This window comes from Gigantopelta aegis, chromosome 7 (assembly GCF_016097555.1).
Source record: "Gigantopelta aegis isolate Gae_Host chromosome 7, Gae_host_genome, whole genome shotgun sequence".
Taxonomy (NCBI): domain Eukaryota; kingdom Metazoa; phylum Mollusca; class Gastropoda; order Neomphalida; family Peltospiridae; genus Gigantopelta; species Gigantopelta aegis.
Window position 1 is genome coordinate 9,263,561 of NC_054705.1, and position 22,206 is coordinate 9,285,766.

Genomic DNA, 22,206 nt, shown 5'->3' on the forward strand with positions numbered 1-22,206 from the left:
TAAAATACTATTGTCATAGTATTGCAATAGTATTTTGAATTCTTAAATAGCTTGATAACAGTAATATGAATAGATATTTTGCAAAACTATTTACCTATCTTCTAATGTGTATGTCTGTGTGTGTGCGTGTGTGTGTGTGTTGTGTGTTTGTGTGTGCGTTGTCTGTGTGTGTGTGTGTTTGTCTCTGTGTGTGTATGTACGTATGTTTGTGTTTGTACTTATTTATTTATAATAATATCACTAGGTAGTGAAATCATGCGTTGGTTGTAGACCATATTTCACTAAGCATACTATCGAAACTTGATAGTTGAGCAAACGATTGTGATAGTTATTGATAGTTGAATTAACTAACGATGCATTAAGGTACTGACTATTACAATATATAGGAGGCATTATTTAGCTCTGGTGGTTGAATGCTCCCTTGAGGTGCTTGCGTTGCAGGATCAAACCACCTCGGTGGATCCATTCAACTGATTGTTTTTTTCTCGTTCCAACCAGTGCACCAACTGGACAAAGACTGTGGTATGTGCTTTCCTGTCTGGGAAAGTGCATATAAAAGATGCCTTGCTGCATTAAGAAAAATGTAGCGGGTTTCCTGTGATGACTGTGTCAGAATTACCAAATGTTTGTCATCCAGTAGCCGATGATTAATTAATCAATGTGCTCCAGTGGTGTCGTTAAACAAAACAAAAGCACTACATATTGATGATGACAATGTAGTAGATGTTGTCTTGCCATGATAGAAGTTGGAAGAAGAGATATAGATTTTAATATATAAATTAATTTCAAGGTACTAAAACACTAGGTTGGCTTGGCTCCATGCATATGAAACTTATGTTTAATAATGTCTGTGAAATTCATCGTCATGGCAATGCATATGTGTGGTGTCATTAAAGATTCATAAAGATTTATAAGCACTGGCCCAGTAAATGTTGTATCATGTAATGTGTAAGACAAAAAACTATAATACATGTAGTTGTAGCAGACCTGGCTCCGTATTCATAAACATACTTAAGTCAATGTATGATACTTATTTATGTACTTTAAGTATGTATTTAGGTACTGGTATCATACATTGACTTAAGTACGTTTATGAATACAGAGCCTGGGCCCCGTTTTACTAAGCGATCTTAGCGCTAAGATCACCTTAGTGGATAAGGTTGCTGTGCACTTAAGGTGATCTTAGTGCTAAGATCGCTTTGTAAAATGGGGCCCTGAATGTCTACACAGAATAAAACATTATCACAAAACCAAAAATGTCTATCAAACACAAAATGTTATTTTTAAACATAAGTGTAAATCCTCCCAACACCCATGACGCCATTATATAATCAGATGATAAGATAATGACCTCATGTAATTGTTGCATACCCTGCAATGCAAAGAAAAAGAATTTTGTTAAATATCAACAAATTATAAACATAGTCGAAAATTTTTCCCCTGCGTAATAACTGGCGTCTGTGTTTATAAAAGAGACTGCTGTAAATGTGTAATAAACTTACGACTGGTGTTTTGTTTAATAATCAAACCACCTGTGTTCTGTTTTTCAGGTGATGGGCGGTTTGGGCAGTGACATGTTCGAGTACTTCAAGATCCTAATGCTGCAGGGATTCTGTGCATCGAGGAAACACATGGACAAGATTGTTCCCATTGTCGAGATCATGCAGATGGGTAGGCTACCAAACCAGTGCTAAGTTATAAAAACACGTCCCCAAAACCCTCTTGTTGTGTATCGTTCATAATATTTTTCTTTCATTTATTTTGTTAATGCTGTGGTGACAGTAACCATGTTTAATTATGATATGTTGGGGTGTAGTTAATTAACATTTTTCATCTTGTAACCAGTGTTTATGTCAGCCGATTATGATGACTGATTTTGTGCATGGCTTTACAATGTACTAGATACAGATCAGCTTTGACTTTCATGGCCATTTACCAATTATTCACAGAGTTATGGCCCTTGAACTTCGGAGATATGAAAATGATTTTTTCAAACTTTTTTTCCCCCAATGCCTGAATATATTAAGATGAATTTTTTTTTAATGCTTTATGATGTACTGTTACAAATCAAGTTTAACTTTCATGGCGATTTACCTTTCTTTCTTCTTTTTTTTTCTTTTTTGTTTTACAGAGTTATGGCCCTTAAACTTAGGAGATATTAAAATTTGTTGGACCCGACATTTATTGTTTTAGCAGTACCGGTACTCTCTGAATTGTTGTTTATCATTACATGTATTTTGTTTGTCGTCACAGGGTCACAACTGCCTTGCTTCAGCCGCGGCATGAGCACAATCCGGTCTCTGAAGGAGCGTTTCCACATGAACCTGACGGAGGAGCAGCTACAGCTCCTGGTGGACAACCTCGTCGAGTCGAGTCTTCACTCGCTCACCACCAAACTGTACGACGGATTTCAGTACCTCACCAACGGCATCCTCTGATGAATTTCAATATTTCACCAATGGGATTCTCTGATGAATTTCAGTATCTCACAAATGGGATTCTCTGATGAATTTCAGTATCTCACAAATGGGATTCTCTGATGAATTTCAATATCTCACAAAAGATTTCAGTACCTGACCAATGGGATGCTCTGATGAATTCCAGTATATCACAAATGGGATTCTTTGACAAATTTCAGTACCTGACTAATGGGATTCTCTGATGAATTTCAGTACTTCACCAATGGGATTCTATGATGAATTTCAGTATAATGCAAATGGGATTCTCTGATGAATTTCAGTATAATGCAAATGGGATTCTCTGATGAATTTCAGTATAACACAAATGGGATTCTTTGACAGATTTCAGTACCTGACTAATGGGATTCTCTGATGAATTTCAGTACTTCACCAATGGGATTCTATGATGAATACAAATGGGATTTACTGATGAATTTCAGTATAACACAAATGGGATTCTCTGATAACCAAGTAGTGCTATGGATTTCAGTACCTGAAAATAAAATTTCAGTGTCTTGCAAATGTTTTTTTTTTCTCTTGACAGCTTGACAAATAGCTGTAATGTATCTCACTACCTTGCAAAATGGTATTCTCTAATAAAACCATTTCAGTAGCTGACAAAAGACATCCATTACCACTAAGCTGTATGATGGGTTTCAGTATCTCACAAGCGAGATTCACCGATAAAACCATCTTTACAAAGAATTTCAGTACTTGACAGATAGATGGAAGGGATTCAGCACTTGAGATATCATTATCATGGATTTCTTTACTTCACAAATGGTATTTTCTAAACTATATCTACAATGATTTTCAGTACTCAAATGCTGCTCTCTGAAAACGGAATTCTCTTATGAAACAATCGTTTTGACAAATGTCAATAGCAGACAATCTGCGTTCGTTGACAGAAGGAACAAATTGTGGATTTCGGAAGTCGACAAATGAAATTATTTATTAATATAAGCTGTTTAATAATGGATTATGGTAAAGCAAGTGGCTGTATAAGACTTGGTAGCAGACATTATCGGATAAAATGAGCCCCGAAAAAGAATTTGTCATTCAGAGTAGTCATAGATAATTAAAATCGGATTCTGACTCTTTGCCAAGATAGTTGAGGGGCTATAGATTGACAGTACAAGTAAAATATCTGATTCACGTTGCCCAGCAGCGTACTGCCAATCTGTGCCAGACGTTCACCATAATGAAAGAAACTACTATGTATTTCACCAACTTGAAGCTCACATTGCCAGAAGAAAGAAACTGCTGTGTATATCATCAACTAGACAACAGCATTGTCCCATGAAACAAGCTAAGTTACAGCTGAAAACAAAGAAATAAACTGGGAACCAAAACAAATCTGATGAAGCAAACAAAGAAAAAACTCAAGAATGGTTGGAAATTATTGGTAGTGTTCTTGTTAGTGACCTAAAAGAGAAAGATAAGAGGCAAACACATCTTAACACGACGGTTCGTTCCACTGGCTATGAAGAGGCAAACATGTCTTAACACGATGATTCGTTCCACTTGCTATGAAGAGGCAAACATGTCTTTAACACGACGATTCATTCCACTGGCTATGAAGAGGCAAACATGTCTTAACACAATGATTCGTTCCACTCGCTATGAAGAGGCAAATGCGTCTTAAAACGATTTGTTCCACTCGTTATGAAGAGGCAAACATGTCTTAACACGACGATTCGTTCCACTTGCTATGAAGAGGCAAATGCATCTTAACACGACAATTTGTTCTACTCGCTATGAAGAGGCAAACACGTCTTAACACGACAATTCGTTCCACTTGCTATGAAACCAAATAAGACTGCTACCTTTTGTCTATGTAGCTATAAGCTACACAGTTATTGTTTCAGAAGCCCAGATTTGGGAATCATTATGGTGCCATGGTGAAGACTAATGGTAGAGATGAGGTGTCTGGTTTCAGAAGCCCAGATTTGGGGATCATTACGGTGCCGTGGTGAAGCCTAATAATAAGGGTGAAATGTCCACAATAAAATATCTTCGTAATGTAAATATATCTGACAGGTTATGCCAGATGGGGAAGGTGATCCTATCCATCCCTTCAGTTGAGTACGTGACTTATATGCCTATAAATGCAAGAAATACAAACACTTCTCATCCTTCACCAGGGATATACCAAATATATGTCATGGTTTAAATGTTACTTACATCACCACACTATTGTACAGCCTGTCTACATTTAGATGTATGTCATCCATCGAACACAGTCAATGCAGTTGCTTTAATTGATATATGTTTGTTTTTTAATATCTCAAGTGAAAGTTGAGTAGTATATAATATTATGTTATAATAAATGTAAGGAAAATGACGAATGACCGAAATTAGAAAATGTTTGCTGGTAGATGGAAATGCCTGCCAGATAAAAATGTGAACATTAAAGTAAACAGCGCCATGATAATTGTATATACTGTATACACAGCTGGATGCCAAGCATGCATAGATGTCATCTGTCAAGGATTTTCAGGTCTAAGGATCAGTCCGTGAAAAAACAACAATATGCCAGTTTTGAGATGCCTGCATTTCTGATAAAAGGGGGCTGTACTAAATTGTTGGATGTTTACTTGCAAGTGTAATTATGTAGCTTGATAGAAGACTATGAAGAAACAATTTTTATGAAAGGTGCCGATATGAAAGGTGTTGATGTGTGCTGTACTAAATGTATTTAATTCTATATGGAAAATATTAATGGCGGATGTGTAACTTGGTCGACTGTAATAGAGAATTTTGTGGTTTTAATTGGTGGAAATGAACTTTTTTTGTGGCTGCAAATGAAATGGATTTTGTTTGTGGTTTTATGTGACCAGTTCTGATTGGGTTTGAAGTACGGTTCAGCAACAACCAAAGTGCTAATCAAAACTTCATAAACATTCTTGGCTTTGCGCAGCACGTTTTGATTGGTTGCTTGTTTTGGCTTTGTATTGCAGAAAGACTGGATGTGTAACTTAACAATGATAAGCATGATTCCGTGAAACCTGTCTACAAGGACCACTAACAGGTCTTTATGGAGAGGTGCACTCATACAATGGCATCTTTTGAAACACAAGTTAACGTGTGCATTTGTGTGAACAAAGGATATACCTGAAGTACCCTTGATTGGCAGATGGTTTTATTTATAATGGTTTTATACATGACTGCTGCAGCCTGATTGGTAGATGTGTAACTAAGCAACAACAAAATATGTTCTGTACATGTATGCTCTGTGCAGCCAAGTAAAACGGGAGGGAAAATAACCCACAGTTCATGGATTTTTATAATCATGGCCATACCTAGCTTTGTATTATGTCAATTTATTGCACAAGTTCCATTTTCAAACACCAATATCTGTACTCTACACCTTTTTCTTTCATGCAGATATGTTCCTGTCCCACCCCCCACCCCCCCCTTTCTCTCTCCCTCCCCATCATTCACACTCTCATACTCCCCGCGGGGGGTCTGGGGCACGCTTGATTTAAGACAGAATGTGATTATTCACCGTTTTTAAAGTATCATACCTACCCAGGGGCGAGATATAGCTGAGTAGGTAGAATGCTCACTTGAACGAGAAATAGCCCAATGGGCCCACCGACGAGAATCGATCCTTGATCGATTGCGCATCAGTCGAGCGCTTAAGGAGAGTAATTTTTAGCCGCCACCTTTAACGTGAATTTAAATACTAGTAGTATCAATATGGAAATATTATTAAATGGATTCCCCATAATCTAAGTTAGGGAAGCAATTAATCACCCCCTAATAAAAAAAAATTCCATGGCTAGTTCTGCATTAATCCTATATACAAGAACCCACCCACCCCCCACCCCACCACACACACCTTTCCGCTTTGGATCTGCTCCTTCCCATCTCGCCCAGCGATCTCCAGCTAGGTATGGTCGATGTTACACGTGTTGCGGCCTGGTACTTAATAATAAGCGTGTGCTTCTGTAAATAGTATGAGTGAAACCGGTATAACATGTCATAAAGAAAATAAATGGGAGATGCAAAATGTTTGTAAAGATTGCAGCATTGGCAAGTTACGATTTCTGGAACCAGTCATCCAATTGCAGGCCCGTAGGAACCGGGTGTGTGTTTGGGGGGTGGGGGTGGGAGGTGGTCCCCCACTTCATGACGAAAATATATGTTTGTTTGTTTTTTTGCCCTACTCTATTTAAACATGGATAAAGATGTGACTTGTGCCCCTCCATCCCCTCTAGAGAAAGTGGCCCCCTCAATAGAAATTATGCCCCACCTCCCTACAGATATCGTTCCTACGGGCCTGGCTTATGTTGTCAAAACTACTTTCTGTGTTGCAACAAACTGGGGATAAAAGAGAAAAAGTATGGCGCAAGATAAACGTAAATATGCAGTTCAGCGAATGATATCATCCAAATTATTGTATTTGTATTCATGTACAAAACCAGGTAATAAATTCTGTTTTAATGTAAATTCAGAAGGACTGGGGTTTTGTTTGTTTGTTATGCTGTGTCTTGTGGGATGAGCGGACATATTTACTCGTCGCTGCATACTCGCACACGCCTGGGAATCGAACAGATCTAAACTAAGTGTTTAGCATTCTGAAAAGATGCGGTCGTTTCCGGTGAGATCAGCTAGCGCTACGGTAGCGTCATATGGACGAGTTGACTGTAAAAAAAACCCCAAAAGACCTGAACAACGATAAAAAAACGTTATTTGAAAGCCAGGTAATGCTGTTATCGAAAATAGGATATCATATCTGTTTTGTCTCCAAGATCACTTTATTCTGCCAACGTCTCTTATCTAACATCAATTTAAAAATGACATTATCAGTAATGTTTTTGGCATTAGCGGTACAGCGCGCGGTCGGTGTGGGATCGATCCCCGTCAGTGGGGCTATTTCGCGTTCCAGCCAGTGCATCACGACTGGTATATCAAAGCCTTTAAGGTCGTGGTATGTACTACGCTGTGTGGGATGGTGCACATAAAAGATTCCTTGCTGCTTATCGAATAGAGTAGCCCAGAAGTGGCGCCAGCAGGTTTTCTCTCTCAATATTTGTGTGGTCCTTAACCATGTCTGACGCTCGGGGTCGTACGCCCATGGTTTCTAGATGTAATGAGGCTTATGCACCGTGGTTTTCTTGTGACAAAAGTGGAGCGCGATCAGTTTGGGTAATTTTCAAACAAGCCGATTTTGTGAAAATTTAATAGCTAAACCTTTATTCAAATGAGGATGTTTATAAGGTTTATGAGCAAAGTTTCCATAAATATATGCATGATATCCGCTAACTCCTGCTTGGGTGTGGTTTCAAAGTTTGTATTGGTGTGAACATAGCAAATACACCCAAAATCATGCAGTTTGGGCACATTATGATTGAAATAAAACAAATTTTAACTCGAAATATTTAAAATGAGACCTCTTTATAAGTATGACCTTATTTGTAATTTCCTTGAGACTAAAATACCTGTATCTTTCTTCATTTGTAAACCATAGGTGGGTATTTAGGATGCATAAATCTCAGATGAAGATTTACAAATAGCTGTGGTCTTCTACCTCGGTCCCCTGAACAGATTACGGATTAGCTTAGGTCTCACTACACAGACCACTGCGCGTGCTGTAATCTCACCGTGGTGCAGGGATGTAACATTCTCTTTGAGAATGGCCAATACCGCGCAAATTTAAACTTTGCGTAAAAGTCTGTATCTATCTGTGATATTTGTATTTTTGCACAGTTCTTTACACTGTTTTTATTTAATTCTTGAATTTTTATATTGATGTTGATCAGCACCTCATATGTTCGCATTACCATAGGTTGACACCCAATAGCCTATGTATTTTTCGTGCTGGGGTGTCGTTAAACATTCATTTATTCATTCACTACACATCTGCCATTGAAACCCATGTTAAGTTACTTCAAACGAAGATTGCCAGTAGAACGGGTTCTCATTGGCACTAACAACATACACCATTGCGAACATACATTATATAAGTATTTATTTTCACTCCAAAACAGAACATTTCCGTCTGTTTTTTGCTATATGTCCGCATCTGGCTGTAGTACCGGTCCGAATAGGTGGTTCATTAACCGATTCACTCCGGCTGTCTCTTACGCTATACACCCATGTCCCAAAAGGTCGATGCACAATATTACAAAATAATATGGGCAAAATACAGCCAGAAGGCCTACCATTAAACATACATATTGTTTTAATTCTTCACCATTTCCTTGAAGTAAATGTGTGAACCATAACATGTGTGACAATTAGGAACTATATAGTGGACCGTGATCAGTGAACTCTCACCCGGAAGTGATTTGTGTAGTGAGACCATATATATTAATATTCTAATTCAACACATTTGTAAGAACGAATCTGATTGGATCTCTACTAAAAATTCCAGGTGGTAAAATCACCAATATACCGTTCGCAAATTTTGTAATGACGTCATAAAGACAATTTCTGTAGCGTTCATATTACGTACAGAAGTCGTTAAATACTGAGAAGTTTTTATGTCAGAAATGAACATAATTATTATTCTTTATTAGTCTAATCATGAGAGCTGATTAAATATGTCAAATTACACATCTATGTTCCAGCCGCCAACTCTCCGACCACCCGTTGTCTGTTAATGGGCTGCCTAATGACGTCACCAGTTGGTTACGTTTATATGCTTATTCTTACTAAAAATGTGGCACTTTCCTATTTAAAATCAACCAGCAAACAGTTTAATTAGAATAGGGATAACCCTACTGTGTTTTTCAATTTGTGGACGTATATTGGTGATTTTACTGTCACAATTTCAGTTTTATTGGCGACGCGTTAGTAGTCAGCCGAAGTGTTCCGAATGTGAATCAATTATGACGTCACAAAACAAAAACATTTGACGTTTTATGACGAGGCAGCTAATCTGAAGTGCTATTTTGAGTATGTACACACAGATTTTATATTTACAGGCGCGTGTGCAGTTGGGTGGGGGTTGGGGGAGAGATCTAGATTGGCGAGAGAAGGAGGTCGAGTCATGCTCCCCCGAAAAATAGGCCTACATTGAAAACCCGATGGAGCAGAAGGTGTTTTGACCCCCAAACACACTCTTCACACGCGCCTGTAATCAACTATTTTGTTTATATGCATGTGTTGTCGACAACTTGAAGCGGTAGATATATAATTACAAGTTAAAGTTTGATTTGTTTAACGACAACACTAAAGAACATTGATTTATTATTCATCGGCTATTGAATGTCAAAGTGGGTATTTAGGATGACGGGCTGACATGCATAAATTTGTTTCCGACTTCTCTACTCTAAATAGCAATTTACAATTTATATTTATTATGTCATACAATAATGGTGATATTGAAATTCTTAAGGTCTCACTACACAGATGTCATCTGACATTGAAACCCATGCTAAATTGCCCAACTTCAAACGAAGATTGCCAATAGAACGGGTTCTCATTGGCACCAACAACATACACCATTGCGAACATACATTATATAAACATTTATTTTCACTCCCAAATTGAGATCATTTCCATCTCAGTTGTTTGCTATATGACCGCATCTGGCAGTAATACCGGTCCGAATAGGTGGTTCATTAACCGATTCACTCCGGCTGTCTCTTGCACTGTACACCCATGTCCCAAAAGCACAATATTACAAAATAACATGGGTAAAATACAGTCAGAAGGCTTACCATTAAACATACATATTATTTTAATTCTTCACCATTTCCTAGAAGTGAATATGTGAACCATAACGTGTCACAATTAGTAACTATAGTGGACGTCATCAATCAACTCTCACTCGGAAGTGATCTGTGTAGTGAGACCTAACCATGTATTAACATTTGTTAACGGCTGTATTTCTAAACGTAAAGTTCTTGTTCCAGCTATCTGTGGGGCAGTAATTTAATTTTAATTTAATTTAATGTTTCATTTTTAATTTTTTTATTCAGGTTTAAAAATTTAGATAGAAATTTATCATTGAAAATGTGAAAGTCTATATTCATCTAAATAGTGCGGGACGGCACGTAGCCCAGTGGTAAAGCGCTCACTTGATGCACGTTCGGTTTGGGATCGATCCTCGTCGGTGGGCCCATTGGGCTATTTTTCGTTCCAGCCAGTGCACCACCACTGGTATATCAAAGGCCGTAGTATGTACTACCCTGTCTGTGGGATGATGCATATAAAAGATCCCGTTTTGCTAATCGAAAAGAGTAGCCCATGAAGTGGCGACAGCGGGTTTCCTCTCTCAATATCTGTGTGGTTCTTAACCATATGTCTGACGCCATATAACCGTAAATAAAATGTGTTGAGTGCGTCGTTAAATAAAACATTTCCTTCCATCCATCCATCTAAATAGTGCTAAAACTCAGTACACTACTTCTCACTGGTAGCCTTCACAAACTAACAGATATATGATTAAAAAGAAAAGAAAAGAAAAGAAATCAAATTAAAATCGTTTTAATAAATATTTCACATTAAAAATTCGGTCTAATCTGTATTCTAGAGTTTTGACCGGATAGTTCTAAAACTCAAATAATCATTTTCTTCACAAACTAATATAGATATATTCCTTAAATTTAGAATTTTAGTAAAAGCTTTTAAAATTTGAATTTCAAATGTGAAAGTCTCTATTTTCTTTAGAGTTTTAATTGGATACTTTTTAAACTTAGTGCTATGATTCTCTTGGGCAGTCTTCACAAACTAGCTGTGACATATTTTGGAACTTTGAAACTCTTGAATTTTCATTGAAAATTTAAAAGAAATAAATATTTTTTACTTAACAGCCACATTGATAATTAGGGAGGAAACCCACCACTGCCACTCCATGGCCTACTCTTATAGATTAATTAGTGATCCTTTATGGTATCACTACACAGATGTCGTCTGCCATTGAAACCCATGTTAAATTGCCCGACTTCAAATGAAGATTGCCAATAGAACGGGTTCTCGTTGGCACTAAACATACACCATTGCGAACATACATTATGTAAGCATTTATTTTCACTCCAAAATTGAGAACATTTCCATCTCAGTTTTTTGCTATATGACCGCATCTGGCTGTAGCACTGGTCCGAACAGGTGGTCCATTAACCGATTCACTCCGACTGTCTCTTTGTCTCTTGCACTATACACCCATGTCCCAAAAGGTCAATGCACAATATTACAAAATAACATGGACAAAATATAGCCAGAAAGAAGGCTTACCATTAAACATACATATTGTTTTAATTCTTCCCCAATTCCTAAAAGTGAATATGTGAACCACAACATATGTCACAATTAGGAACTGTAGTGGGCCGTCATCAATCAACTCTCACCCGGAAGTGATCTGTGTAGTGAGACCTTAAATGCACCATCCCACAAGCAGAATAGTACATACCACGGCCTTTGTTATACCATAGCAGGTTTCCTCTCAATGACTATATGTCAGAAATTACCAAATGTTTGACATTCAATAGCCGGTGATTAATAAATCAATGTGCTCTAGTGGTGTCGTTAAACAAAACAAACTTTATGTTACATCAGTTGTGGAGCACTGGCTGGAACTAGAAGTAGCCTAATGGACTTTTACTGTAGGTACCGGCCTCGATGGCGTCGTGGTTAATCCATCGGACATAAGGCTGGTAGGTACATGGTTCGCAGCCCGGTACCGGCTCCCATTCAGAGTGAGTTTTAACGACTGAATGGCCAATACACCATCTTCTGTCTCACTGACTACGAACAACTAACAGCTAACCCACTATGATGGTCTATTACTAGGGCCTTCACGATATTGCTTCACGATATTGGACTCGAGTACTCGAGGGCCAAACTCTACCCGGACCTGAATACCCGACACTTACACTAGATGATAATGAGACTAAGGAATACAGTAAATTACCATAATGCATGTTAATTTAAGCGCTAAACATGGTTGCCAAATCATGCCATCGTATTGCATCCCACACATTCGACTTTTGTTTTCCATCCATGTATCATAGCCCAATAATGTAACCGGCGACAAGCATGTGGCAAAATGAAAAAAAAAGAAGAAGTTTGTTTTGTTTAGCGACACCACTAGAGCACATTGATTTATTAATCATCGGCTGTTGGATGTCAAACATATGGTCATTTTGACAGTCATAGAGAGGAAACTCGCTACATTTTTCCTTTAGTAGCAAGCGATCTTTTATATGCACCATCCCACATACAGGATAACACATACCACGACCTTTGATATACCAGTCGTGGTGCACTGGCTGGAACGAGATATTGTCCAATGGGCCCACCGATGGTTATCGTTCCTAGACCGACCGCGCATCAGACGTGCTCTTTACCACTGGGTTACGTCCCGCCCCATGGCAAAATGAGATACCACCCCCCCCCCCCAATATTAATAATAATAATAATAATAATAATAATAATAAAAATAAAATAATGAGAGTGTTCTTTATTGCACGGGTACTCTAGTCCGTGTGCGACTACTCGAATACTCGCGGAGACCCTATCGACTACAGCTGTATTTACTGTTAACGTATACACTTTATTGATTAAATTAAGAGTATTAACAATTCCTGCGTGTTCCTGTTCGTCCAGGCCTGGTGCTTATAAAACTTTTAGAGTCTAGACTCGAGACTCTTAATAGAAGGAAGGAAATGTTTTATTTAATGACGCACTCAACCAACACATTTTATTTTACGGTTATATGGCGTCGGACATATGGTTAAGGACCACACATGGACTACTCTTTTCGATTAACAGCAAGGGATATTTTATATGCACCATCCCACAGACAGGATAACACATACCACGGCATTTGATATACCATACCACTCGTGGTGCACTGGCGAGAGCGAGAAATAGCCCAGTGGGCAGACTCTTAATAGAGTCTGAGACACTAATGTCATGACAACGCCATACGAATTGTATGTGTGTGACGTCATCGGAGAAAAGTTTTATAAGCACGGGCCATGGAGTTCGTAGAAGCTAAACTGTATATTAAATACGAAACAGAAAAGGTACGTACTTCTGAAATTAGAATCAGTTGCTTTAAACTCTTGAAGTCACAGACCCTAGTTTGAAACCGAGAAACTCGACAGTTAAAGTTTGGCTAAAATCGCAGGCCCTAGTCTGGTTAATCCACAAACTTGAAACACATCTGGATAAATTTTCAGTAGAGTGAAACAAAGGGACTGTGACGTTGAAACAAGAAAATATCCTCTGAAAATAAATTAGATCTCTTCACAATAACCGTTACTCCTCGGAGGTACCAGCATTTTCAGAATTATAAAAATTGCATTTCGTGGTATCACAAACACCCGGACGACTAGAAACACTTCGGAAATTGATAATCTAAACAATAAAATGAAGGTAAAGACTGACTTAAGTTATCAAAACATGGCTGTAGGCCTAATGGTGAGTAAACTATTATGTAGTGTTTAAAAACTAGGTTAAAACAAACCTTCCTTTCCTTTTCCTTCACTTCAGGTTGAGTTCCTTCACTGATTCTCTCTGGGCGTAATTGGCGACCTGATTTGGGGACTCGTGGCAGACACTGCGATCTCTGGCTCATACAGTATGACTTGTTGCAGAAGTACATTGTGATCCGTAGCAGATACATCGTGTAACTTTTGATGGCAGATACACTGTGACTTGTTGCAGACGTACACTGTGACTCATAGCATACACACAGTGAGACTTGTGGCAGATTGTGACTCATAGCATACACACAGTGTGACTTGTGGCAGATACACTGTGAATTGTTGCAGAAGTACACTGTGACTCATAGCATACACAGTGTAACCCGTAGCAAACACAGTGTGACTTGTGGCATAGGTACACAGTGACCTGTAGCAATGATCTGTAACTGACACACTGTGACCTGTAGCTGACACACTGTGACCTGTAGCAGACACACTGTGTCCGGATGGAGAAACACTCTGCGATCACGAACCTCAAGATGGCTGAACAAGAATTCCAACATGACCTTCTGGCGTACGCCCTCGCCGTGGCCGTCTTTAACATGGTTTTCATATTTTACCTTTTTGTTTCAACTTTCTTTGACAACCCGCATCTCGATCAGTTTTTAATGAGTGAAGTTGTCACCATATCGTTTGCCATTCGGGACTCCGGCAGTACGTTGCTGGCTGTGGAATATCAACCACGAAGGCCAAACTTTCCAAATATGGTCACAGTATTTCAAAACCTATGCAACACGGTCAGCATGGCCGTGGTTATTGTGTTGTCTACCATTCGGGACACTATAAACGCATTGTGGTCTAGGACACCTCGAATAGAAAGACCACACGTTTTACAGCAGGGTACTGTACGTCCAGACGGTTCAACCTCGGAAACAGAAGGTAACAACGTTTCAGAGACGCAAGTAGAACGTGAACGCAGTCGCGAACTGAATGCTTTAGAACCAGTAACACATAGTGGAAGCAGTCTGACTTTCGGATCAGAAATTGTAGACCATTTAACACCGGGGAGTAGAAACAGTTCAGAACGTCTGACAAAAATAAGCACGGATATGGAAAGTAAAGCAAGTTCAGAACTTGTGACAAAAATAAGCACGGATATGGAAAGTAAAGCAAGTTCAGAACTTGTGACAAAAATAAGCACAGATATGGAAAGTAAAGCAAGTTCAGAACTTGTGATAAAAATAACCACGGGCATGGAGAGTAGAAACAGTTCAGAACTTCTGACAGAAATAAGCACGGACAATGAAAGTAAAGGCGGTTCAGAACTTGTGACCAAAATAAGCACGGACATGGAAAGTAAAGATAGTTCAGAACGTGCGATAAAATTAACCTCGGGCATGGAGAGTAGTAGAAACAGTTCAGAACTGCTGACAAAAATAAGCACGGGCATGGAAAGTAGAAACAGTTCAGAATTGAACAGAAAAATAAGCACGGACATGGAAAGTAGAAACAGTTCAGAATTGAACAGAAAAATAAGCACGGGCATGGAGAGTAGAAACAGTTCAGAATTGAACAGAAAAATAAGCACGGACATGGAGAGTAGAAACAGTTCAGAATTGAACAGAAAAATAAGCACGGACATGGAAAGTAGAAACAGTTCACAACCCGGAGTGGATGAAAACAAATCAGAACAGGGCTCACGAGTACAAAGCGAAGAGAGTTTAGAAAAAGAAGAACAAAGTGAAGAGAGTTTAGAATCTAAAGCAAGTGGACACCCTTTAAAACCAGATGTAACAAATGAGAGCGGGTCAACATTAGCAATGGAAAGTAAAAATAGTTTAAAACCAGAACTACAAAAAGATAATATTTCAAATGAAAAAGATTCAGAACTGGGTGTAGAACTTGAAAGTAGTCTAGACAAAGATGTAAAACGTGGAAACCGTTTAAAAGCAGAAAGTAGTCTAGACAAAGATGTAAAAAGTGGAAACAGTTTAAAAGAAGAAGAAAATGAACACAATCTAAAACCAGAATTAGAAAGTACCAATAGTTTTAAGCCAGAAGAAGGCGCAAACAGATCAGAACTAGAAGAAAGTAGTGAAAACGAATCAGAATTGTTGGTAGAACTTGAAAGTAATTCAGACCAAGATTCAGACAGTGGAAGCCGTGTGTCAGCAGAAGGAATCTCTGAAAACATTTTAAAAAGATTAAATGCAGACAATTCTGACTTGGAAGTAGCGAGCAAAAACACTCTAAAAGCCGAAGAAAGTGAAGACGATCTGAAACCAGAGGTACAAAGTGAAAACAGTTCTAAACTAGTTATAAAAAAGTGGAAACAGTCCATAAACAGAAACAAAACAACTCTAGAAGCGGAAGAAAGTGAAGACGATCTGAAACCAGAGGTACAAAGTGCAAACAGTTCTAAACTAGCTATGAAAAGGTGGAAACAGTCCATAAACAGAAACAAAAACTAAAAAGTTTAAAACTGGATGTTAAAACTGCCAAAGATTTAACATCTGAGACGGAAGTAGAGACTGTAGAACCAGAACTAGAAAAAGATAATAATAGTTTAATAACCCAAAACAGTTAAAATATTTTGAAATCAGAAGTAGAAAGTAGAAAGATTAGAAGCCGAAGAATGTAGTGAAAAGGATTCAGAACTTGATGTAGAACTTGAAAGTAGTTTAGAATCAGAAGCACAAATTCAAATCCGCTTTTAACCAGAACTACAAAAAGATAATATTATTTTAAAATCAGAAAAAATAAAATTAAAAACATTTTAAAATTATTCAGTACAGACAGTTTCCAATTAGAAGAAGAGTATTGAAAAGGAATTGGATCGGGACATAGAACTAACAAGCTGTTTAGACTCCGCTGTAGAAAGAGCAAACCGTTTAGAAACAGTTCCAGAAATAATGAGTTCTAAATCTAAAATAAAAAAGTGGAAACAGCACAGAAACACAAACAAAAAATAAAAACACTTTAAAATTTAATGTTGAAATGCAAAAGGTTTAAAATTTGAGTTTGAAACTGAAAGCAGATAGAGGGAACAGTTTAAATTTGTAAATAGAACCCCAAGTGAGAAAGCCAAAGCCCTTTGGAACCAGAACTAGAAACAAGTGCAATAGCTTAAAAGCAAAAGCCGACAATGAAAACGTTTCAAAACCAAAGGTGTGAACTAAAAGTGCAAACGGTCTAAATCCAGAAGTAAAAAAATTATGTAAAGACACCAGATACCCAAAGAAGGTGGTGAAATCAGTTCAATACTTGGCGTAAAGTTTGTAAGCCGTTTAGAATGAAACGTAAAATGTGAAACCGGTTCAGTGTTTGATATAGAAATTGGAAACGGTTTAAATCGGAACTAGACCTTAAAGGTAAATGTGCAAACAGTTTAAAACCAGAAATCCAAGAAGTCTGAAAGCGGAAGTAAAAAGTGGAATGACTTATGGATTGAATCAACAAGTTGTTTAGAATCAGAATTAGAACGTGGATATAGGTTAAAACCGAAAATATTAACTCGAAACGAATTAAAACAGTTAAAAACTGGATGTGGCAGTCGCGAGACGTTTAGATTCAGAAATGGAAGGTTAAAAACAAATGTCTCTTAGGCTCTGCTAGACAACAAAGCATCCTCTTTGCAAGTCTTCTAGCATTGCACTGCGAGATCGCAAAGTTGCGAGAGTTTAGTGAATTAGGCCCCAGAAGTAGTTGGACAACTTCATAGCGAAAACAATTTAGCACTTGATGTAACCATAATTGCAAATAGTTTTAAACCGGAGTTAAAACTATAGAAGTAGAAAAGTGGAAGTTATTTAGAACCAAAATGAATAAATCTAGTAGAACGTGCGAATAGTACACAATTTGGATAAAGTATTTACAAACTGTTTAAAAGTAAAACGTAGAATTGAAAGTTGACAGATAAACCTGTATAGAATCAAAGTACTGGAAAAGTGCTGAATCCAAACAGTTCACGAACTAGAAGTAGGAAGGCAGGCACGGCGGCGCTGGGGGCAGAGACAGACGGGTGCTAGGTATGAATAAAACAATATTATTGGTAGTAAATCTTAAGGAAGCATTTCAGGACATCTAGTTTTCAAAAGTCTACGGGGGAGCATACACCCGAAACCCCTAGAAAGTCTACTTGCTTCCGCCGTGCCTGGGAAGTGAACCACGGTCACTGGGTGTTTATATTATATACAAACATTACTACAGTGCTAGTACTTAATTAAATATAGTCTACAGAAACTTGTGTTATTTCTTTCCATCAGTATATAAAGGCAAAAGAAGAAGTTTGTTTTGTTTAACGACACTACTAGAGCACATTGATTTATTAATCATCGGCTATTGGATGTCAAATATGGTCATTTCAGCACACATTTCAACACAGTCATAGAGACGAAACCCACTACATTTTTCCATTAGTAGCAAGAGATCTTTTATATGCACTATCCCAAAGAAAGGAGAGCACATACCACGACCATTGATATACTAGTCGTGGTGCACTAGCTGCAACAAGAAATAACCCAATGGGCTCACCAATGGGGATCGACCGAAAACCGACCGCGCATCAGGCGTGCGCTTTACCACTGTCCATGTCCCGCCCTCGTATATAAAGGAATTCAACCTCGAATTTCAAGACTAGGGGCCGTTCATCAGTTGAATAATCGCTCTAGGCAATAGGAGTTTAATGGGGTGCGTCAAACAATGCCCCCAATGGCCACGAATTTCAAGACTAGGGGCCGTTCATCAGTTGAATAATCGCTCTAGGCAATAGGAGTTTAATGAGGTGCGTCAAACAATGCCCCCAATGGCCACGAATTTCAAGACTATGGGCCGTTCATCAGTTGAATAATCGCTCTAGGCAATAGGAGTTTAATGGGGTGCGTCAAACAATGCCCCCAATGGCCGCGAATTTCAAGACTAGGGGCCGTTCATCAGTTGAATAATCGCTCTAGGCAATAGGAGTTTAATGGGGTGCGTCAAACAATGCCCCCAATGGCCGCGAATTTCAAGACTAGGGGCCGTTCATCAGTTGAATAATCGCTCTAGGCAATAGGAGTTTAATGGGGTGCGTCAAACAATGCCCCCAATGGCCGCGAATTTCAAGACTAGGGTCAGTTCATCAGTTGAATAATCGCTCTAGGCAATAGGAGTTTAATGGGGTGCGTCAAACAATGCCCCCAATGGCCGCGAATTTCAAGACTAGGGGCCGTTCATCAGTTGAATAATCGCTCTAGGCAATAGGAGTTTAATGGGGTGCGTCAAACAATGCCCCCAATGGCCGCGAATTTCAAGACTAGGGGCCGTTCATCAGTTGAATAATCGCTCTAGGCAATAGGAGTTTAATGGGGTGCGTCAAACAATGCCCCCAATGGCCACGAATTTCAAGACTAGGGGCCGTTCATCAGTTGAATAATCGCTCTAGGCAATAGGAGTTTAATGGGGTGCGTCAAACAATGCCCCCAATGGCCACGAATTTCAAGACTAGGGGCCGTTCATCAGTTGAATAATCGCTCTAGGCAATAGGAGTTTAATGGGGTGCGTCAAACAATGCCCCCAATGGCCACGAATTTCAAGACTAGGGGCCGTTCATCAGTTGAATAATCGCTCTAGGCAATAGGAGTTTAATGGGGTGCGTCAAACAATGCCCCCAATGGCCGCGAATTTCAAGACTAGGGGCCGTTCATCAGTTGAATAATCGCTCTAGGCAATAGGAGTTTAATGGGGTGCGTCAAACAATGCCCCCAATGGCCGCGAATTTCAAGACTAGGGACCGTTCATCAGTTGAATAATCGCTCTAGGCAATAGGAGTTTAATGGGGTGCGTCAAACAATGTGGGAAAATGCATATAAAAGATTCCTTGTTTCTAATGGAACAATGTAGCGGGTTTTCTCTGAGGTTATAATATTGTCAGAATTACCAAATGTTAAGCCCCAGTCACATATACACGAGTTTTGCCCCCAATGGCCACGACTTGGAAAAAATCGAAATTATTCTTGGATATGCGTAGTGAGACCCAAACGGCTTCCTGGTCATTCTTCAGTATTCTTGGAACGTCTGGATAGGTTTGCTAATGTTCAAAATTGTAGGGAGTATTTTTGGAATTTTTCAATTCGTCACGCATACTTAAAACAGTCGTGAGTGCATCGTGCATATTATATATATATATATATATATATATATATATATATATATATATATATATATATATATATATATATATATATATATATGGGCCATTCTACAGAAAGCGTCACTTTTCAAAATACAAATTCAAGATAAAACAATTAAAAGATATAAATAGTTATTGTTAACTTTTGGAAACTAGATGAACAAAGAAATATAAAATTATATCTGGCCACGCAGAACTGTAATCGGCCTGCACGTGCAGACACATGTTACTATATATATATATATATATATATATATATATATATATATATATATATATATATCAACAAACGACATGCGACCGTTTTTGCGGCAATTAATGTTTCTGTCTAAATCCGTTCGTGTATCATTGTTTTGACATGATAGGTGTTAAACAATAAAAGGGTTACTAAAAACGCGCTTCCATAAAATATTACTCAACCAGGGTTATTACGCTGCAACATGAGCGTGGACTGTTACTTTATGTCGTTCAAGTGCTGATGTGACGTAAAATAGAGTATTTAATTTTCTTGTCTAACAAAAAGTGTTACAAATTACAGTGATGTTTTCTTTTTTTCCCCCACTTCCACTCTGTTAAATAGTTAGTAATCACTACCACGGGATGATAATTTGAATTAAGTAAATACGTTTCGCTTTTGGAAAGCAAATAACACATGCCCAGCCACACTTGTGTGCTTATGACCTGATTACCTGGTAGGCATTGTCCTTTTGACGCCTAACAACTAGCGATGTTTTGACAACAGCTATTGTACAACATAGAACGAATCACTGTTACAACTTCCATTGTTACGCTTTATTCAGTTTAATTCTTTCTTAGCCTTGAGTTTATTCTTTTTTATTTTTAACAATTTCCTGCTGACATATCCTAAAATAAATACACAATATTCTAGTACCCTCCTGCCCCGGAACCACCCACTGTCTATGTCAGAGGCTGGATCCGTGGTCGGCGTGCCTGAACCTTCAAGGATATGGGCACGTTAATAGAGTTCCCATTCCCAATATTATAGTGTATACTGAACTGAACTGGACTTTATTTACACTCAGGCCGTAGTCTACGGCATATGAGGACATGTTTACATAGAACAATTAATACATTGTGACAAAATATATAATATATATAAATATATAAGTTAATATAAGCACATATACAAAGAATCTAAATATGCATACCAAGTACACAAGTACATAAAATATATACCAAGTATATAAAAGAAATGGAAAGTTGTTAAAAAAAAATCATTATTTACTGTACACATATTCTGATTTTACATATTTCTTTCAAATAACGTTGGTCTATAGATAAATGTTAAATGACTCTGCAATGTAAATTAATTTAATAAAAATCAATATAATTTTCCCTTGGAGGTTGCCCCTGTGTTGGGGCCCATTTTGTAATAAACTACCCATTTTGTAATAAGTACCCATTTTGTAATAATAAAAGGCCCATTTTGTAATAAAACTAGGTGCGCATTTTGTAATAAAATTGGACCCATTTTGTAATAAAAATAGGTACCCATTTTGTAATAAAATGGGACCCATTTTGTAATAAAAAATAGATACCCATTATGCGTGAACGTATAGACAGCAATGGAATACCCCTTTTGATATACTGGGTTTGGTTTGAAATACTTAAACTGACATAATGCTCCCCGTGGCCTTCAGCAATATGGCCCAGAACCAGTGTTGGCAACTCTGGGTTAAAATCTGGAGATGGAGACAGTAGTGTAGTTGCATGAGGGCCGAGACTAGAAAATACCAAGATGTTTATACGAAACATTTGCGCCGCTCGCTTCAGCGTTATGTGGTCACCATAGGTACCGGTGTTCATCATGCTGGTGAGATAAGACTCAAGATCATTCTCTGCAACGAATGCATGAATTGGGGATAAATCGAGGGCAACCGGGTGATTTGTTTTTAAATATGACGCTTTGGCGGCTAATTAATTATATAATGGATTTGTTCTAAGAAACCTGATCTCTAAACTTTACTAAGGGGAAACGTTGTTGTTGGGGTTTTTCATTTAAAGAACATCACCGCTGAAAATTAATAACCGTCGCTGATACTGGGATTGGAGTCGGGAATGGTGTCCGCGGTCCTCTTTAATTCATCATCGACTGATTTGTCGTGTATTAATTCGAGAAACCCAGCAAATGACGCCTTTCCCACGTTTTCCCGTTCCAATCAGTGGTCCACAA

General features: G+C 38.2%; 2 protein-coding genes across 3 annotated transcripts in view; both read left to right on the plus strand.

Annotated features, from left to right (window-relative positions):
• The window catches only part of LOC121377740 (phosphatidylinositol 4-kinase beta-like), a 50,050-nt gene extending 43,129 nt beyond the window's left edge, over nucleotides 1-6,921 (plus strand). For both annotated transcript variants that reach the window (XM_041505824.1, XM_041505823.1), the window contains 2 exons: nucleotides 1,551-1,671; nucleotides 2,254-6,921. In XM_041505824.1, coding sequence (XP_041361758.1) covers nucleotides 1,551-1,671; nucleotides 2,254-2,438 — 306 coding nt within the window. In that variant the 3' untranslated portion in view covers nucleotides 2,439-6,921. The remainder of the gene's footprint in view (nucleotides 1-1,550; nucleotides 1,672-2,253) is intronic.
• Nucleotides 6,922-9,025: 2,104 nt separating this feature from the next.
• Nucleotides 9,026-17,726, plus strand: LOC121377742 (SWR1-complex protein 3-like). Its single transcript, XM_041505826.1, has 2 exons — nucleotides 9,026-9,365; nucleotides 13,911-17,726. The coding sequence occupies exon 2, from the start codon at nucleotides 14,350-14,352 to the stop codon at nucleotides 16,312-16,314; it is 1,965 nt and encodes a 654-aa protein (XP_041361760.1). The 5' UTR covers nucleotides 9,026-9,365; nucleotides 13,911-14,349; the 3' UTR covers nucleotides 16,315-17,726.
• The last annotated feature ends 4,480 nt before the right edge of the window (nucleotides 17,727-22,206 follow it).

Coding starts and splice junctions, on each gene's coding strand:
- LOC121377742 (XM_041505826.1), top strand. CDS start 14,350: ATGGAGAAACACTCTGCGATCACGAACCTCAAGATGGCTGAACAAGAA.